The 18,973-nt window shown below is 37.6% G+C and overlaps 1 protein-coding gene across 5 annotated transcripts in view; it reads left to right on the top strand.

Annotated features, from left to right (window-relative positions):
- The window catches only part of dbn1 (drebrin 1), a 182,276-nt gene that overhangs the window by 131,472 nt on the left and 31,831 nt on the right, over positions 1-18,973 (top strand). For all 5 annotated transcript variants that reach the window (XM_008428426.2, XM_008428425.2, XM_008428427.2 and 2 more), the window contains exons 2-4: positions 5,806-5,861; positions 9,186-9,298; positions 13,315-13,389. In XM_008428426.2, coding sequence (XP_008426648.1) covers positions 5,806-5,861; positions 9,186-9,298; positions 13,315-13,389 — 244 coding nt within the window. The remainder of the gene's footprint in view (positions 1-5,805; positions 5,862-9,185; positions 9,299-13,314; positions 13,390-18,973) is intronic.

Genomic DNA, 18,973 nt, shown 5'->3' on the forward strand with positions numbered 1-18,973 from the left:
CACTGATGCCATCACAGTATCCAGACAGACCATGGCAAAAACTTGGGGCTGATCTGTTTACTTTGCAAGGGAAAACGTATATTCTGGTTGTGGACTATGCATCAAGATTTGTGGAAATTGCTCARTTAAGTCCCACAAGGTCAACAGATGTGATTCCCCACTTGAAATCTGTGTTTGCACRTCATGGYATTCCCGAAGTATTGATCACAGATAACGGTCCCCAGTTTTCATSTGCTGCTTTTGCTACATTTGCAAAGTTATATGGATTTCRCCATATCACAAGTAGCCCGAGATACCCACAAAGTAACGGGGAAGCTGARCGTGCTGTTAAAACRGTGAAAAACTTGTTGAAGAAAGCAGCTGATCCATATCTCGCCTTACTCGCCTATAGAGCAACACCACTTTGGAATGGATAYAGCCCAGCAGAGCTTCTTATGGGAAGAAGACTTCGCAYGACGGTGCCAACACTTCCATCCTTATTGACACCAGTTCTTCCGAATAGTAGGATGGTTGCTCAAAAAGAGAAAAAGAGGAGGACACAAGATGCAGAGAGATATGATTTACGCCACAGAGCAAGAGTTCTTAGCAAACTCACTCCAGGACAAGGTGTGTGGATTAAAGACCAAGGCACAAGTGGAGCAGTGGTTACCAGTCATTCGACTCCACGCTCTTATATTGTGGAAGGACCGCATGGATCAATTAGGCGAAATCGTCGTCATTTGGTTGCCATGGAGCCTTCGACAGAGCCAGAAGTACCGGAAGGGGACCTGGCTCCAGAACAAGCTCAACAGAGTTCCGAAGAACCTACACAGCAGAATCTTCCTGAACTTTCACCTACTCCTAGAACCAGGWTTGGGAGACGGATCGTGAAACCTGATAGACTGAATTTATAGTCAAAGGGAATGAAATGATTTGTGTACATGTTACGCTAAAGTTTAGGAATRATTAAATGTGTATTTCTATTTACAATGTTTTCTAGTCTTAGGTAGAGACAGACCTTCCAGCTACAGAGGCAGAATAATCCTCTAAGGTCTGTTGAATCAATGGTAGTCCACCCATTGATTCTAGAGRGGGAAGATGTGGTGTTAATGGTATGTACGGTTAAAAACTACAAATGGCCACCTGTGATGACATCATGGGGCGCGTCAGGCTTAAGTAGACAGGTGACGCTGATTGCGGGGGAAATGTCCATGCTGAGAGTCGGTGTGATGCGAAATAAACTAATCACGATGATACAGTTGGACTGAACGCACTCTTTTGTTAACACGACACCTGCCATAGACTTGACACCCGTTTCGGTGCACGTATTGGTTTCAACAAGTCACGTGACCAATACAGGAACTGTTTCGAAATGACACTGGATGCCAAACTGTGTTTATAAGGAAGCGAATCTGTCAAAAGCATTTGTCAAACAAATTCTTGATCTTTTACATTGTCATATATGGAGCAGCTTCAAAGGAAATGGTTCCGCAGTGTGGGACCATTTTGTTTGACCACTCAGGAGATGGAGACTGAAACTTTCAATGTCTGCTGGAAAAAAAAGAAAAAAAAAACTGTGGCCAGAGGCAGCGCAAAACCCGACCGGAGACTCGTTTGATGAGATCCGTCGCTCTGCTGTAGACACAGCTGTGAATCTCGCAAAGCAGCTTGGAGGAAACGCTTTAATGACATGACTGCTGATCACATTAATAAGGCCCGATTGATGCACACGCACATCCGATGACCTGAAAACAGGTTTTGTTCTTTGGTTTCAATGTAAAGTATTTATTTATGCTGTGTAATAACTGTAAAAAAAAATAAAGGTAACTACTTAACGGATTTCGCCTCACGGGTTATTTTCGGGACGCAACCTCTAAGAAAAACGAGGGTTCACTGTGTTTACATAATTTTTTTCTACAGCAGAAGTTTTGTCAAAAAAACGCTAAATTTCAAAAATGTTGTAAAAACTTTTTTAAAAAAATAAAAATGTGTGGGAAAAAAAAACAGTCCACAAGCATCCTCATTCCAAACACATTCATTACATTTAAATGTAACTGAAGATATGACATAATACAACATATAATATTCAATAAAATACAAAGACTTAAATCTTATTGTATAGACTTGGTCATCAAATCACTGTCCAGCAGGTGACAGTATTCAGTGACACAGTAAATGGTGAAATAAATAATAAATGAGTAAAATAAATCAAAAAATGAAGAAAATGAGTGAAATAAATAAAAAAATTGTTAAATAATTTTGCTTTTTCATTAACCCAGTTTTTCATTTATTTATTTTTTATATTATCAATTTCTCAATTTCCTATTTTTCATTTAACCATTTTTAATTTAGCTTTTTCATTAACCCAATTTTTCATTTATTTATTTTTCATATGATCAATTTCCCAATTTCTCTTTTTCATTTATCTATTTTTAATTTATCCATTTACCCATTTTTCATTAATCTATTTTTCATTTAACCACTTTTCAATTTCTCTTTCATTAACCCAATTTTTTCATATATTTATTTTTCAGATTATCATTTTCTCAATTTCTCTTTTTCATTTATCTATTTTTCATTTATTTATTTTTCATTCATCCCTTTATCTATTTACCCATTTTTCATTAATCTATTTTTTAATTTAACAATTTTTCAATTTCCTTTTTCCTTTAATCTGATTTTCTATTTCCCAGTTTCATTAATCAATTTCTCATATATCCCCTTTTTATTTAACCATTTTCTTTTATCTATTTTTCATATATTTGTTTGAAAAATAGTTACTTTTCCCATTTTCCAATTTCTCTTATTCATTTAGTATTTTCTTATTTATCACATTCTATTTCCCCGCAAAACTTGGAAAAAATTTATGCAAATGAGGAGAGGCTCGTCATCAGGCTACAACTTCCCCAATTGGTTGGTTAGCGTCACACCCATACTTTGCTTCAAGAAAGATGGCGACCTACTAACGGGTTATCAATAAGCTGAAGCTCATYAACTTCATTAGAAAATAGTGTTATTACTCCTGACTTTAGTTCTCGTGTGGCCGCTCAGACAGAACGTGTTTCAGTTGGCGGCTCTCATGGACTCAAGAGCTTCACAGTCGGGAGTTTTTATAGTTTGGACGAAGCGGCCGCTGAAGTTGGATTACGATTGAAGGTTCGGGACACCTAAACTTGCCCAAACTAAGGTGGGCAAGTTATACATACAAAGAACTGCTTAAATTAATAGTCATATTTACTTTATATGCATATGCATGTAGGCCACACTTGGTACACCTCAGGGATGTAACCAAGAGAGGCAAAGATTGTAGCAGGAGTTCAGCTTTTATCCATTCTCCATTCTGTATCCTCACTAAATGTCACTGTATTCAGGTTGTCTGTTTAGAAAGGTAAAACAAGGTGATCGACTCTAAACCTCTAACTTTTTAATGTCATTTAATCAACCTGTTGCAGTGGCAACCGCTTGCGCCCCACAAACCCAGCAGAGATTAGTTGAAAACACAAAAGATTCAGTCCGTTAAGATATTAGGTTTTCAGGCTTCATATTTACTGCTCTGCTCATCAGGGTCTTTGAGTCCCTTTTTATTTTTGTAATGGTACCGAAATACACACACTTTGTTTAAACAATAATTACTGAGATTATTAATTTGGTTGGGCCATTAATTTGAAGAAGTTTTGTTGATTTTATCCTTAATAAGATGTATTGGAGCAGAGGACGTGCTGGTCTCAACATGCTGGAGGCGTTCAGTTTGTCACCTACTGCCGAGATTAACTCAAAACCTTCCGCTATCGTAATTGAGCCCTATTGATTAAATATGACTGTAGTTGGAAAACAAACATCAGCGGTAGCTTACCGTGCAACGTCTGGTCAACCGGAGGATCCTGGACGGACAGCAGCGGTGCAGGTCTGAAAGATGACCTCCGATGCAGATCTCCAAGGCTTGCCACTCTCATTCTTTCAGCTCCATGCTCCGTAGAGCTGCCTCTGGATATTGCAGTTCACTTACGATGTACAGTAAAGTCTGCTCCTTATAGTTGGATCACAGCTGGTAGCTACGAAGGTGTCCCGAACCTTCAATTGTAAGCCAACTTCAGCGGCCGCTTCGTCCAAACTATAAAACTCCCGACGGTGAAGCTCTGAGTCCATGAGAGCCGCCAACTGAAACACGTTCTGTCTGAGCGGCCACACGAGAACTAAAGTCAGGAGTAATAACACTATTTTCTAATGAAGTTAATGAGCTTCAGCTTATTATTTCATTTAACCACTTTTCAAGTGGTTAAATGAAAAATAGATTAATGAAAATGGGTAAATGGATAAAGGGATAAATTAAAAATGGATAAATGAAAAAGAGAAATTGATAATATGAAAAATAAATAAATGAAAAATTGGGTTAATGAAAAAGCTAAATTAAAAAATGGTTAAATGAAAAATAGATTAATGAAAAATGGGTAAATGAAAAATAGATTAAKGAAAAAAAGGAAATTGAGAAATTGATAATATGAAAAATAAATAAATGAAAAAYTGGGTTAATGAAAAAGCAAAATTATTTATTTAACAATTTTTTTTATTTATTTCACTCATTTTCTTCATTTTTTGATTTATTTTACTTATTTTTTATTTATTTCACCCATTTATTTATTTATTTAATTTTGGCTGAAATGGCTCTCCATAGTTTAGAAGCTAATTTCTGGCTGCAAAGTAAAGTAATTCTGACCTTTCATCCTTACCTGGGGAAGGTAATCCTAATGAATCCATTTTGTTTCGTAAAACGATTGAAACAAGTTCACACAGCACAGGAGTTAAGGAGCTCCGATCGCCCTGTTGCCACATAGAAGATGGCGGACGCTTTTACGTACGACTCAGCGCTCCATGAGGCGTCTACGTATTGATGTCTATGCTTGAGGTGTACTTGGTTTTTTCTTCTCTTTGTGGCGTTTTTTTTAAATAAATGAAAGTGTGCAATACCGCCACCATCTGGTCTGGAGTATGAACTGGAGCTAATGCCGTTGATTATAAGGTTTTACATCACACATCTGAAAATTGATTGGGTACTTTCTTAAAAATTACATCATGATTATCCTTTTTTTATTGTATGCAATTTTAATAAATAGTCAAATATTATTAAGGCACTTAAAAATTCATACATATTCATTCATATTTTGTTCACTTAAAAGTATAATTTTATTTAATATATTAAAAGTGTATTTTGGTACAATTATGTTTAAGTATGTTTAAAGTACTAATTTCGAAATTGGTACAAGTGTATTTTCAGTATACTTCAGATATACTTATAGGTTACTTAATAATTAGTATACTTAAAGTGTACTTTCACAAATTAAAGTATGTTTGAAGTATACTAAAGTATACTTTTTTTCACCTGGGCAGTCTTGGCCAGGTCTCTCATGTCAAGTGATTTTTAATTTCAATGTGACATACCTGCTTAAATAAAGGTTACATATGCACACACACTGGGAGGTAGACGGTAGGTTTTGATATCAGGGGTCTCACTTCAATTCCAGGATGCATGTAATGTACTGTCTCCTTCTGATAGACTTTAGAAGATATTTATTAAACTATAATCATGTTTATCCCATTTTATTCTGACATCAGCCACAGATTATCAGCAAATTCTTGAATATGTCTGGATGAAGGAAAATTTTTAAAGTTTTGCTCTTCTTGAGCTAAACATACAAACAAATGTGTTGACTGTTTCTACCTGTTCTGGGTTTTTATCAGGACGTCACTGATTAGCTCAGGGATTTCCTGTAACTGCTGCATTTCTAATGAATCTTTGTCTAATACCAGCCCCTCTCTGTGTTTCAACAGGGCCTTGTACACCTATGAGGATGAGAGTAATGACCTGACTCTGGCTGCATCCGGAGGTACGCGTTTCCATCTCTTTTATTTCCCCTCACACATGCAGTCTCTGCTGGGACTCCCTCAGAAAGAACACATCATTGTTGTAATGTCCATGTTTTAAATGGAAAATTTGACGCAAGGCGGTAAACTGCTGAGCTCTCTAGGTTCTTCATCGAAATGTCAAACATTACCAAGTATTTTCGACCTAGTTTCTAGTGCAATTGTCTTAGTACACATGAAATAAGACGAAACAAACTTACAAGTAACATTAAAGCAAGATATAGGAGCTTGTTTTAAGTATTGATTTAAAAATATTAGTTCCACTGGCAGATTATTTCACTTAAAACATGTTCCCATGTTTTCCAAGAGAAAACATTTTCCCATGTTTTGACACTAAACCAAAAATACTTGGTAAGATTTTGTTTTTGGAGTGCACTGCTGCTAACAGATCAAGGCTTCTTCTTTATATTTGATTCATTCTCGATTCACGATGCCATGTTGACACTGCAACTGTTGTGTAAATGGTTCCTCATAAATTAGCAAATGTGCATATGGACCAAATGCTTCAACATCAGAGGAGAGAAAACTGCTGAAGCTTGGGTTTGTTATAAAATTTTCCACATTGACAACAAATAGATCACTGAAAGCAGATCTGTTATCTTACATTTACGCAGCTATATTGCTTTCAGCCTGAAAAGAAGCTCCTGTTTTTGTTTGTATTACACAACAGTGCCTTTCTGCGCAGCTATGGAGAAGCATTACCTCATATTGTCCTGCTTTCAGTAATATTTAGATGCTGTAAACTCCAGATGTGTCTGTGCCAAGGGCGTAGAGAGTGCACAAGTAAATACAGTACGAATACCAACATTTGGAAGAGACCTAAAGCTAAACCAGAACCAGGAAGCTCAGCCATCTGCTTCAGCCAGCAGGGGGAAACCTGTTGTATCATACACAAAGAGGTAGAATTTTTATATGCTGCTTTAACTTGACACATTACAAACAAACTTCATTGTGTTTTACTGGGATTCTGTGTGACAAATCAACACTAAGTAGTGCAATGTAGAAGGAAAATAATACAAGTCTCTCCTCAAAATGTGGCTCTTTGTATTGAATACCCCAGGTTGTACCCCCAAGTATTTTGGGGTTTCAGCAACTTTGCATATCTTCAACTTGGATTGGATGGAGAACAACTGTAAATATGAATGTTAGAAATATTGCCAGAGATTTTCAACTGAACTTTGACTTGAGGCAGTTTGGGCTAGCTCAGTGTTTCTCAACCTTTTTTGGGCCAGCGCCCTCCTAGCCTTTATCCAGGTTCCTCACCGCCCCCCACCAAAGAATTTGCAGGCTACTTTACACTGACTATTATTTTATCATTAATATTACTATTACTATTGTAGATGTTTTTATTTTTATGCTTGTTTCTGTATTTATCATCAAAAATAATTTCCCAGAGAACAAAAAAGTCAGGGGAATAGAAATTATTTTCACAGGCGTCTATGAAAAATGCAATGAACATTCAAGTTAAAATCGGTAGGCCTAACAGCAGCCAATCAGAGTGGAAAAAATATTCTTATTTTGTGCCATTTTCTAGTTGTTAAATATTCCACAAAATGACCAGATAAAAGATGTACAACATGCCAGTTTAAACTTTGAACTATTTGCAAAACGACTGAGCTCTGCAACATTAAAACATGGATAGAACTGTAACTACATTAATCATAACTCTTCTTCTCTTCAGTGTTTGTCAGTTTCTGGTGGCGCAGCTCTGTGCTGCCTTCAGGAGAATGGGACATCAGAGTATCATCCATAAAACTTCACCCACATGGCATTTAATGTGCAAACCAGAGCTTTCAGTGGAAAAACAAAGTTCCAGATCCTTTTAATGCCATACAAATATGAGACAGAAACATGGATTATATATTTATATAGACCTGTCTATTTATTTATAGATTAATAGTTTTACTGGACAGAAATGACAAAGAACAAATCTGGTTCTTAATCAAATCCTAATGAGTCAAATTGAAAGTGTCATGGAGTCATCAGCACCGGTGTTAACGCTATAAAATGAACGCTCTCTATTCTGGTATCACCCATCGAAGGATTTCTTAATTTAAATGGGTTCATTTTTCAGAGGAATACACAGTGAGGGTATCGTGATTTTTTTAGCTACAAGTAGCAGGAGAATGGAGCTGCGCCAAGAAGCTAACAGAAGCTAGCAAACACTGAGTTGAGAGTTGCCATCAACACAGTTACAGCCAAGCATGATTTAATGTTACACAATACAGTTTTACTAAGTTGCTCAAAGTCTAAACCAGTCGTATACAATACCAGAGAGCATTCAGATTTTTTTTCATATATTGTATTTTCCGGTTTATATGTGGATTTTTCTTCAACCACCAGGAAGTGTGTCCTGTAAACTGTGGGTGTTTTGTTTTGCATAGCGCATTGCTGCCATCTGTTGGACTTTTAGGGAACTGCTTGACTTTTATGTTATTTAATAAGTACGGTTGTTTACTAGCGGTAGAGCAGATGAACACACGTGTCTGTTATGAACACTGCATTCCAGGTTTCCCTCAATAAAATATATACTAGTCAGGCCCAGTGACCGTTTCACTAACGGTTTTTGCCCATGTGCTTTCTGGGTAATAATCAATCGAGAAACGCGGCACGCACCCCCCCTACCCCACCTCTCCCCATTCAACGATTTCCGGCAGCGCAGGTGATAAACGTGTAACACTTCTTCTGTTACAAACTGACTCCGGCCCCCCACCAGAGAAGGGAAACGTTATGTGGCCCTCACAGGAAAAAGTTTGGGGACCACTGGTCTAAACTAGCATTGTTGTGCATTTTAAGGTGTAAAGTTTACCTTCGACTAAACGCCCGCCAAAGGCATCCCAGCACCCCCGTTTTGTAAAAATGTCCGCCAGCGCTCCCTGCCGTCCTCTGAACGCCCCCTGGGGGGGCGGTACCGCCCACGTTGAGAACCGCTGTCCCACAGATGCCTAGCTAGCTAATTTTTTTGCGTCTATCGTGAGTGGATGCAAATTTATTGTCTGTTGGCTGGACGAAGTTTGTACATTTCTGTGGAGACATAGGTCTTAAATTTCATTCACAATGCTCTCAAAAAGGTCTTAAATTTGAGTTGGTAAAATCTGCAGACAGGTGGTCATAACTTGCTGAAGAAACTCTGTTGAGTTCATTTTTTTTTTTTTTTTGTTGAATCGTTGCATGCTTCCACAGAGCTAGTGTGGAAGGTCCAAAGAGCCACTTGCAGCTCTGAAGCCTCAGGTTGCAGATGCCTGAGCAAGAGGAACCAAAAGCCTCTCCTCTGTTCTGTCCTGCAGGAGGAGGTCTAGCAGAGATCACACTGACCTTTGACAACAGCAGTGTGATGTATGGCTTCTGCAGCCTGAAGGAGCCCACTGCCTTTCTGCCACGATACATCCTCATCAACTGGGTGAGTCGCTTTTTGACGGGCAGACTGGAGGGGAGGGGAAGTGAGGCAGAATGTCCTTCGGTGTGTTGAACGAAGGATGTCCAGGTCAGAAGGACGTGCAGTGCATTTTTAATTTAGTAGCTTATCTTTCAGGGATTGATCTAAACATAGTTCAGTGCACAGGTGCTGCAGATCTGATGGATCGATTCATCAAGGTGTTGTTATGGTTTCACAATAATCTAAATTGAAATATGTGTGATTGCGTTACATGATTTTAAATACATAGAAAACAAAAAGTTAAGAATGTCCAAACAAGAATCAATAAAACACACTTTTGTTTAGACTTTTCTTGGAAATCACTATATTTAAATATCTGGAGATGGAAATAGACAGTTCGATTGTGACAGATGAAAAAACCACTACACTACTTTCTTGAATTTGTCAGTTTTATCTTTTGACCTAGTCACTCCAGTTCAAGAATTCATCTCTAAACTGAACAAGATTGAGGCAGCTCTTTTACAAGCCTGAAAACTTTAATACTAGTGAATGTATCACTAATTACTTCACAGGTTATTGATTCTGGTTGTGCTAATCAGTTAGTGCAGATAAATATAGCTTAATGAGTTTTAAGTTTCACTGCATTGATGAAGAGAAGTTCTACAATTACACACGTTTTATTATAGATCGATTTTCATCCTTTGGATTTGTTTGTAGATTTATTGAATAAAGTGAAACAATAAACATCCAGTAAGGATACTGTTCTATCCAGACCAGAGAAAATGTAACACTAGTGAAAGTGTGTCTTTTAGGTATTTGATGCTGGTGTTTTAATTAGCCAAATAACAACTTTTTGATAATTAGGCCAAATTTAGAGACCTAAAACAACCTCAAATGTAAGACAATACATAACATATAGATGACAAAAGAAAGAAAACGCGAATAATTTGAGGTTGAGCTCATTCATTCTCAGTGAAAGTCTCAGTAAAGCCTGTTAAGAGCATTTGAACACAGATGGACTCCTGACAGCTTCAAGATGAATGTTTAACTTTGTGAACCTGACAGCAGCGGGGGCTCACTCATAATGACAGAGTGCAGAATGACGGAGAAAGCAAGAAAGCTTATGTTTAATTACTGTTTTTTTTGTTTGTTTTTTTTTTTTGTTTTTTTGTTTTGTTCCCAGGACCCAATCTGCAGAGGTGAGTGGAAAAAAAATCACCCAGAGATCCTTTCATTAATGTAGCAAATAGTGATTGAAAGAGTCAGACAGGAAGACATTTGGTGGTTAATTGAGCCTGGGATTGTAGTCATTGGTGTTTTTCATCATCAAGCAACAGAAACAGCCACAAGAGCAACAGACGGAGTTCAAATGAGCCAAGCCAGTCTGAACTGGGCCAGAAGGGGGAATTAAAGTTCATAAATTAAACTTTCCAGCTGTATTTTTGTCTGATCCTGGCACAAAAACATGAAATTTAGATACATTGTTATGAATGTAAATGAGATTAGCCTTTTTTCCCCATCTAATTGGTGCTCACTGCGTTTTCTTTGTCCTGGTATGAATGAGTTGTGATTAGTAAAGTACATTTAGCTTGCTATAAAAAAAAACTGTTTCAGTAACTGAGCCACACACAGATGAACAAACATAGCAAGCGAGAGCAAAGCAAGGCTCAAGCTGCTGTTGAATGCGGTCACTAAAAAGGAAAATTAATTAGTAATTCTGAAAAAAACAACAACATTCAAATTAAAATATTCAGTGCAGCTGGGGTTTAACTTTTTTTTATCTTGGTTTGTTGGCCAACGTCATCTTTATTAAACAAAACAGGAGTTTTTAAAAAACTAATTGCAGCTATAAAAATCTTTGGAAACTGTCACCTTTGAGCTCTGGTATATTTTTAAAGTACAAGATATGCTGATGCCGTGTTAGTCACTCGTGAAATTACAATTTCCTATACTTAGGTCGAAGGCAAACGCAATTCCTTTGTTTCTCAAAGACTCTCATCCAAGAGGTTTCTTTGGTTCAGCGAAGGGGGTGGGAGGAGGATTCTTAGAAACTCGCTATTATATTCAGCCCTGACTCCAGACGAACAAGGGGGGGTAAACTTTTTGGGGGGCAAAATGAATCGTAGCTGAACATAGACAACACCAGTAGCCTACAAGCTACTTGTTAACAAGCTTAAGGTGCTGTATTGATATTAGCTAGCTAGTCATCTTTTAGCTAACTTTACCTGCATCCAACAGCTTTACTCAACAGTCTGTTAGCTTGGGGGAAAAAACTGTGAAAAGTTCTTTGCGTTTTGCTGGTTTGCTGCCATGATTCTAACACTACCGTGGCCGACAGGTGCAACTGCGCAGCAACAGAGAAAACATGCAAACAAAAAAAGACACACGCACAAATGAAATGCAGCAAACATAAAAATAGACACAAACAAAAAGCAAATAAAATGCAGCAAACAAAGAAAGAGATGCAAACATAAAAGAATACAACCACAAATGAAATGCAGCAAACAAAAAAGAGAGACGCAAACAAAAAATAATACAACCACAAATGAAATGCAGCAAACAAAAAAGAGAGACGCAAACAAATGATAAGACAACCACAAATGAAATGCAGCAAACAAAAAAGAGAGACGCAAACAAATGAAATGCACGGCGCCCCCCCCCCCCCCCCCCCCCCCCCCCCAGGGGGCGCGCCCCACAGTTTGGGAACCTCTGAGCTAAGTCAAGAATTTGTGTCCAAGAAATAAGAGAAGTCCAGTTTTACTGAAGCTCTTAGGAAAGAACAAGATAATAAATTACAGATCATATTTTAGGTAAAGAGTCAGATTTGGTGTAATAAAGTTTCCAAGTTGGGTTTTGCTTTTGGGCACACAGAGAAAACTTTGAGTTGTCCTACATCCATGCATTCCTCAGCAGAACAGCTGATATACATTAACTTTTATTCCCCAAGCGGTCTTTTATTTCCCATTTCATCTGCTGGATAGTCAGCCTGAACTTAAAACTTACAATTATAATATTAATATTACAAAGTGTTAATATTAGTCTGAGTTTCTGGGAATGTCTGGCCAGTGTATTTTACAACAGCTGCCATCCCTTTTCTTCCTCATTCTGGCACTCACTTTAAAGCATTTGATGTCTAACTATGAGTTCATGCCACATAACTTGATTATTAACAAGTTTTGCTAGCAAGCAAACAGGTGTACCAAATAAAGTGGGCAAACAAAATTGAGACTTTGTTTTTAACACTTTCTTTAAGGTTGCCAATGGATGGAAGCACTTGCTACTGTTTTATGTTTTATTTTATTATAATCATTTCATTTTTCTACAGATGTTTGTGATTGAGAAAAGACACATTTTGCTAAAAACAAGTTTCTAACATTGTTTAATCTCCATGTGTACATCTTCATTTCGCCTCCCAGCTGTGGGACTCACTTTCTTTTTTTTATGCTCCCAAACATGCAGAAAACTTTACTTTAGTTCACTATATGTGGTGCTGAATTTGTATTTTAAAACTAGAAGTGAAGCCTTTCTGCAGCCTGTGATGTGGCCTACATAAAACACTGAAAACATAAAATGCTTTTGACATTCGTTGACACCAGAAGATTCTGCTACTCACAGTTCAAATTTTACCATGGACACCCAGTATCGGCAGGGATTAGGTGCAATTATTTAAGAAATTTTGTAGTTTTGTAGGTTGATGTCTTCATTATATCAACTTTTTATCAAAATCTTCATTTAATCTAAAATATATTCATAAATATGTTGATATTAAAAGGAATAAGATGGGACTATTAGGATTTTCACCAATAAATTGAGATATCGAACTGTCTTGTACAGTTTGATATCTCTAGACGACTTCTGTCCTTAGTTTTGTTTGATGAATTGACAACCTGTTTGTTTTGGAGAGGAACCAGTATCTGCACTAAGGTCAATAAGTATCTACTCTAAGTACCAAAAGCAAAGATTGGGGTGTCACTCAATCCTTGCTTTTGGTCTGAATGTTTAAAGCTTATCAATGTTTTTTCTCTCTTTCTCTATGGCAGGTGGGAGAAGATGTTCCAGATGCCAGGAAGTGTGCTTGTGCCAACCACGTTGCCACCATTGCAGATTTCTTCCAGGTGAGAACCGCAAACTTACATGAGCAACATAACCCATAAGAATATCCATCCATCCATTGATTTTATTTGCACCCTTGTCCCTTGGTGGGGTCGGGAGGGGTGCTGGTGCGTTCCGGGCGAGAGGCGGGGTACGCCCTGGACAGGTCGCCAGTTTGTCGCAGGGCAACACAGAGACACACAGGACAAACAACCATGCACACACACACACACTCACACCTAGGGAAAATTTGGAGAGGCCAATTAGCCTGTGGGACTATGGGAGGAAACTGGAGTACCCGGAGAAAGAATATAAGAATATCTAAAGTCATATTCATCTTCCACTTGTGTAACCGCTTTAAACATGCAGCCTGAGTTAAGAAAATACATTAAAGCTTGTGGTAAAAAAAAATTCACAGAAAAGCTTAAAAAGTATGAATATTTTTACAAGGCACTATGTCAGAGGTCTGCAAGCAAATAAATAATGATTAATACTGAATAATATATATTGGATACATGTTTATATGTATGTACAGTATGTATATACATACATATATATAGATATATGTATATGTTTTTCAGCCAACGAATTCTAGCTTCAGAGTGATTCAGCAGCTGAGATTGAGTCCAAAATCCGATGCGAAATTCATCCGTGCTGTACAGTGAATCCGTCTCTCTTTAAAGATATTTCCCACTTCTTCCTCACATCGTGTCTTAGGGAAACCTTCAAAACAAAAACAGAAGATTTGGGATGTGACTTACGTTTGACAGAGTGAAAGAATTACATATAAATAATAGTTTTTACCACCTGTGTAAACTTTGCTGGTGAATGTTACCGTACTGAACCCCAGTATTACACCAAGCACTGTAGCTAATATTAGCTGGTATCTCGCCGGTGAACATAAATACAGTAAAGTAGTAATATTCTAATCACAAAATATACACAATAATATGTCCATCTTACTTGTGAAATGTTGTTTGTGAAGCCCTCACATTAATAGTCCATTGATCCAAACAACAATATCCCTCAGTGCTGAGGCATCATCTGCTGTTTTGGTTGAGCAACATAGGAGGGACAACCGCTCCAAGATGGCCGCTGTATTTCCTGCGCCGGAGCAGCCAATGTGGGGTCTACTCTTATATTATGACTGTGGGGCAACTTATTAGAATGTTTAGAGCTGACGTGAGACACTGAAGTTGATGTTATGTTCTGCCGTTCACAATTATAAGCCAGTTATCCACATCCCCTCTGTTTGATAATTTCCAACCAAGAATATCACAATGATCTGAGTCTTTATCATTATGTTAGGGCCAGGAAAATTTTTTATCAGACAAAATAAAATATCTGGCTTCATTTAGTCTATCACAACCAGAATTTCGAGGTTCTCCGTTGCAGAGTGTCACTTCAAATAAGCAGAGAAATGCCTGCAACTGCTGCGCTCCAGACCATAATATGGAGAATCTCCCCACTGGATTAGAACCGAACTGAATCACGCATTAACCTGTCATAGAGAGCAACTTGCCACTGGAAAGTGTCTGCCCTTTCGGAGCTTGGGTAATTGTTGTGCTTTTAGTGGCTGTACTTTAATAATCAGACCAAGTTTAATTTGTGGCAGCAACAGGTGTGTCTTGAACATGCTCCCAAAACAAAGGCGGTATAGTTTTCATCGCCTACCGACAGATAAGGAAACAAAAAGAATTTGGCTAAAAATTCTAAACTTGAACAGAGAACCGAGAAATGCTTTATGTGTGCTCATTTCATTGTGTGGATAGAAAGCCAAGGGAAGAAAACCCGCATCTGCATCCGAAGCAAATGAGTCAGTGAAGTAGCTAACTTTGCTAGTGCAGGTTATTTGCAGCCATTTCTTCAAGTCGCCATCCCTCCCCGTATTAGCTGTAGGTAGCAGTAAAACAATATTGCCACATGTAAGCTGTGGCAGCTGGAGTTCCCATATATTTTATAGCCTAAAACCTCTGTGGAAAGCCGCTCAGTGAGTTGCTAACATGTAAACAAATGGTGGTGCCGGTTAGCAGCGGATGTTGCGCCCATAAATCACGCAAAGCCTCATGGGGGCTAGGAATAAGGTGGATATAAAAGGTACAAAGAGCCACTTGCAGCTCTTGAACTGCAGATTGCAGGGCATCAGATGTTTAGTGAATCAACCAGTCGGTGAGTTTTCTTTATATCTGAACTGGGCAGACTGTGAGGGAAGCTAACTCAAAGATTAAAATGTTGGTCCAGTACTCAGTGCAGAGAAGGCTGCACTGGCATTCTCTTCCATTTTAACTCAAACAATCCATTTGGATTTTTCTTTTCTTTTCATCAACCATATGGCTTCCATCTGGATGGATTCAGAAAATTTTTCTTCTGCAAAATATCCAAGTCAGTTTGGACAAGACCTGAATGTTTTCATCAAACCTTTGGCAGTGAAAGGAGCCTTGTCACATTAAAACCCGTAGGAGGATCAAAGAGGAGGAACAAGTGTGGGTGACAAATTGCATCTCTTTTTAAAGCAATCTCTTGGTGCTGAGAGCATGGAGATTGTGTTGTGTGTGGAGGAAAACATACAAGCATTTGTTTCCCTCCTGCACACCTGGCTGAGTGTATTTTAGGATATATAGAGCAGATAAAAAGATGGAGATTAAAGCAGAGGTGATGTTTTATTTATAAATTTTTTTCTAGCAGCTGAGCTGAGTGTGTGTTGGAGTGTCATTACTCTAAGTGGCAGCTTTCTCTCTCACAGAGCCAACTTCATTGCACCGACAGGGTTTTAAATAGCCCTTTTAGGGATGCACATATTGTGTTTCTATCACTTTAGAGGGCACTGCAGGAGCTGAGATTAATTTCATACAGCCCCAAAAAATCTAAGAGTGGTCTTACATGATTGGTTGTGTTAAATGGGAAAATTAGCAAACATACAGTATAAAACGTTGAAGATTCCAGTTTTCTGCTATGTATTGTTAAGGAAGAATTTTTATACAATTAAAATTTAGCAAAAAATCTGGCTCTGGTTCTTCCTGTTGATCCCGGGTTCTCTCGCGTGGCCACGTGTGGGGACAGAAACACAACAATGCGTGTTGACGTCACAGAATTACAGAATTTAATCCAATCAGAAGAAAGTATAAAATAGAACAGGAAACTGGAGAAACACAGATACAGTACAAACATTGTTACCTGAGACAAGAAGACAGAGAAATATCAAGGACGTCCTTGGAGAAAGAGCTGGTCCAGAAGTAAAATAAATCAGTTTTTTCTGAATTGTTTCCCTTGTGCACAAACTTTTATACCTGTAGGTGTGTTTTCCTCTTTAATGTATTCAAATAAGGCATATCTCTACTTGACCAACTGGAAGGCATCTCTGGCCCTTTTTGAATTTAGAAAGTCCCTGCAATTTGTTCACAAGATCAAACACCTTTTGTTAAGTAAGGTGGAAGCAGACTCTCCGAATTCATGGTGGTTTATTCACAGATCAGTGTGAAAAGCTAGAACTTCCTACTGACTGTTTCCCAGACAGGCAAAGGGCAGATCAGAGATCTTGACAAACCATGTACTTTAACTACACGTAAAATAAAGTTTTAAAATTTATGTTATAAATTTTAAAACTATAATTATGGTATTTCAATCAAGTCATGATAAATTCTAAAACTAACTTATTTTAAATTTATTTTCTTAACACTATCTGGCCTCCTGCGGCTCTACAGCCATCTGGGCAAGGAGAAACAGACGAAGGAACCTCACAGGTAGCTGTGAAATTCTGGTTTCTCTTCTGCTCTGCCAGGAACAAACCTTTAATACTGTATTTTAATTCAATGAAAAGTTATCTCCAAAAACCCAATTTTGTTCTTCTGCACTCAGCATCTCCAAAGTTTCGTCCTGATATCAAACCAAAAGCAATAGATAATATCAACAGAAAATAATGGAGTACAATTCCTGTTTCTAATTAGAAATTAGAAACAAATAAGAATTAAGACATTCATTCACCGTAAGCCTAAGTATTTTTCTAATACTAAACAAAACATTTTCATTTGATTCTAATATAGTCAGAAATAATCCAATTTCAAATACATTCATCATTGACTAAATTAATTCTAAAACAAGATAATACAATCTTTAGTCAAAACATCCATCCATTTTCTTGCACCCTTGTCCCTTACTGGGGTCGGGAGTGGTGCTGGTGCCTATCTCCAGCTAACGTTCCGGGGTCACCTGGACAGGTATCCAGTCTGTTGCAGGGCAGCACAGAGACACACTGGACTGTGGGAGGAAACCGGAGTACCTGGAGAAAACCCATGCATGCACAGGGAGAACATGCAAACTCCATGCAGAAAGACCGGGGCCGGGAATCGAACCCAGAACCCTCTTGCTGCAAGGCAACAGCTCTACCAACTGCATCACTGTGCAGCCCCTAGTCAAACCATGTTATTAATAACTAAGAAAAATGTCTTACAAATTAAATGTTAGTGATTTAAAACATTTTATGTTATATTCAGTTTTTGCACCATGTCAGCTGTTAGTTTTGGAAGACTTCTCATCCTGGTTACGTGAACCGACCAAAGTTCCCTTTCTCACAGTAATTCAAGTKATACTGTCCTCCACCTTCCTGCATATGTTAATTTATGACCTCCTGTCTTTAAGGATAAGACCCCAGGGGTCTGAGCTGAAGCTCTCCTGCAGATCTCTCTGATTCAATACTTACCCAGCAATAGTTTTAGATTCAAATCACTAACAGAAACCTGTTCAAAATTAAGAAATTTGTTCTAAAAGGTTTAAACTGTGTTAAACACTAAAAATAGTAATTTTTCCTCAACAGTATTTAGACAGCAGATTTCCAACAGCCCTAATATCTCTGTTAGGTGTTTGGTAGGATAGTTCCGTTTTTGAGTCAGTGTCCTTTCTGCAACCATTTAAGATAACTTTTGTATTCTGAAACAACTCCAATTTAAATCTAGTAGTTTGAGCAAGCTATTTATATATTTTAATTATGCTTCAATTTGGCCAATGTTGCATCTTTTTTACTTCAAGCAATTAAATTTTGTTGTCATGTTAACACTATTACATATATTCAGTTCAAAGAACTACTTTATTTGTGGGGACTTTAATATTGATTTGCTGAATGTCAACAATCACAAATTGACTGAAGAGTTTATTAATACTACATGTAGTCTGAGCCTTTTCCCTCAAATTACAAGACCCAGCAGAATCACAGCCAATAGAGCTACATTAATAGATAACATATTTACAAATTTAATAGACAACACAATAAGTGGATTGTTAGTTCATGACATCAGTGATTATTTACCTGTTTTTGCTGTTTGTGATATCTGGCACATGAAAGTCAAGACTAAAAATAATCCAATTATTAAAAGATTAAGAAAGGAAAAATCTATAAATGTATTTAAAGATGAATTATCTAAACAAAACTGGGAGTCAGTATTAAAATAAAATGACATGGATAAAGCATATGATAATTTTCTGAATATTTTTAAATCATTATATGAGAATAATTGTCCGAATGTAGAGTTTATTTCTGCAAATAAATATTCTGAAACTCCATGGATCACAAAGGGATTGCAAAATGCCTGTAAAAAAAAGAATAAGTTATATAGA

The sequence above is a fragment of the Poecilia reticulata genome, linkage group LG14, assembly GCF_000633615.1.
Source record: "Poecilia reticulata strain Guanapo linkage group LG14, Guppy_female_1.0+MT, whole genome shotgun sequence".
Classification (NCBI taxonomy): domain Eukaryota; kingdom Metazoa; phylum Chordata; class Actinopteri; order Cyprinodontiformes; family Poeciliidae; genus Poecilia; species Poecilia reticulata.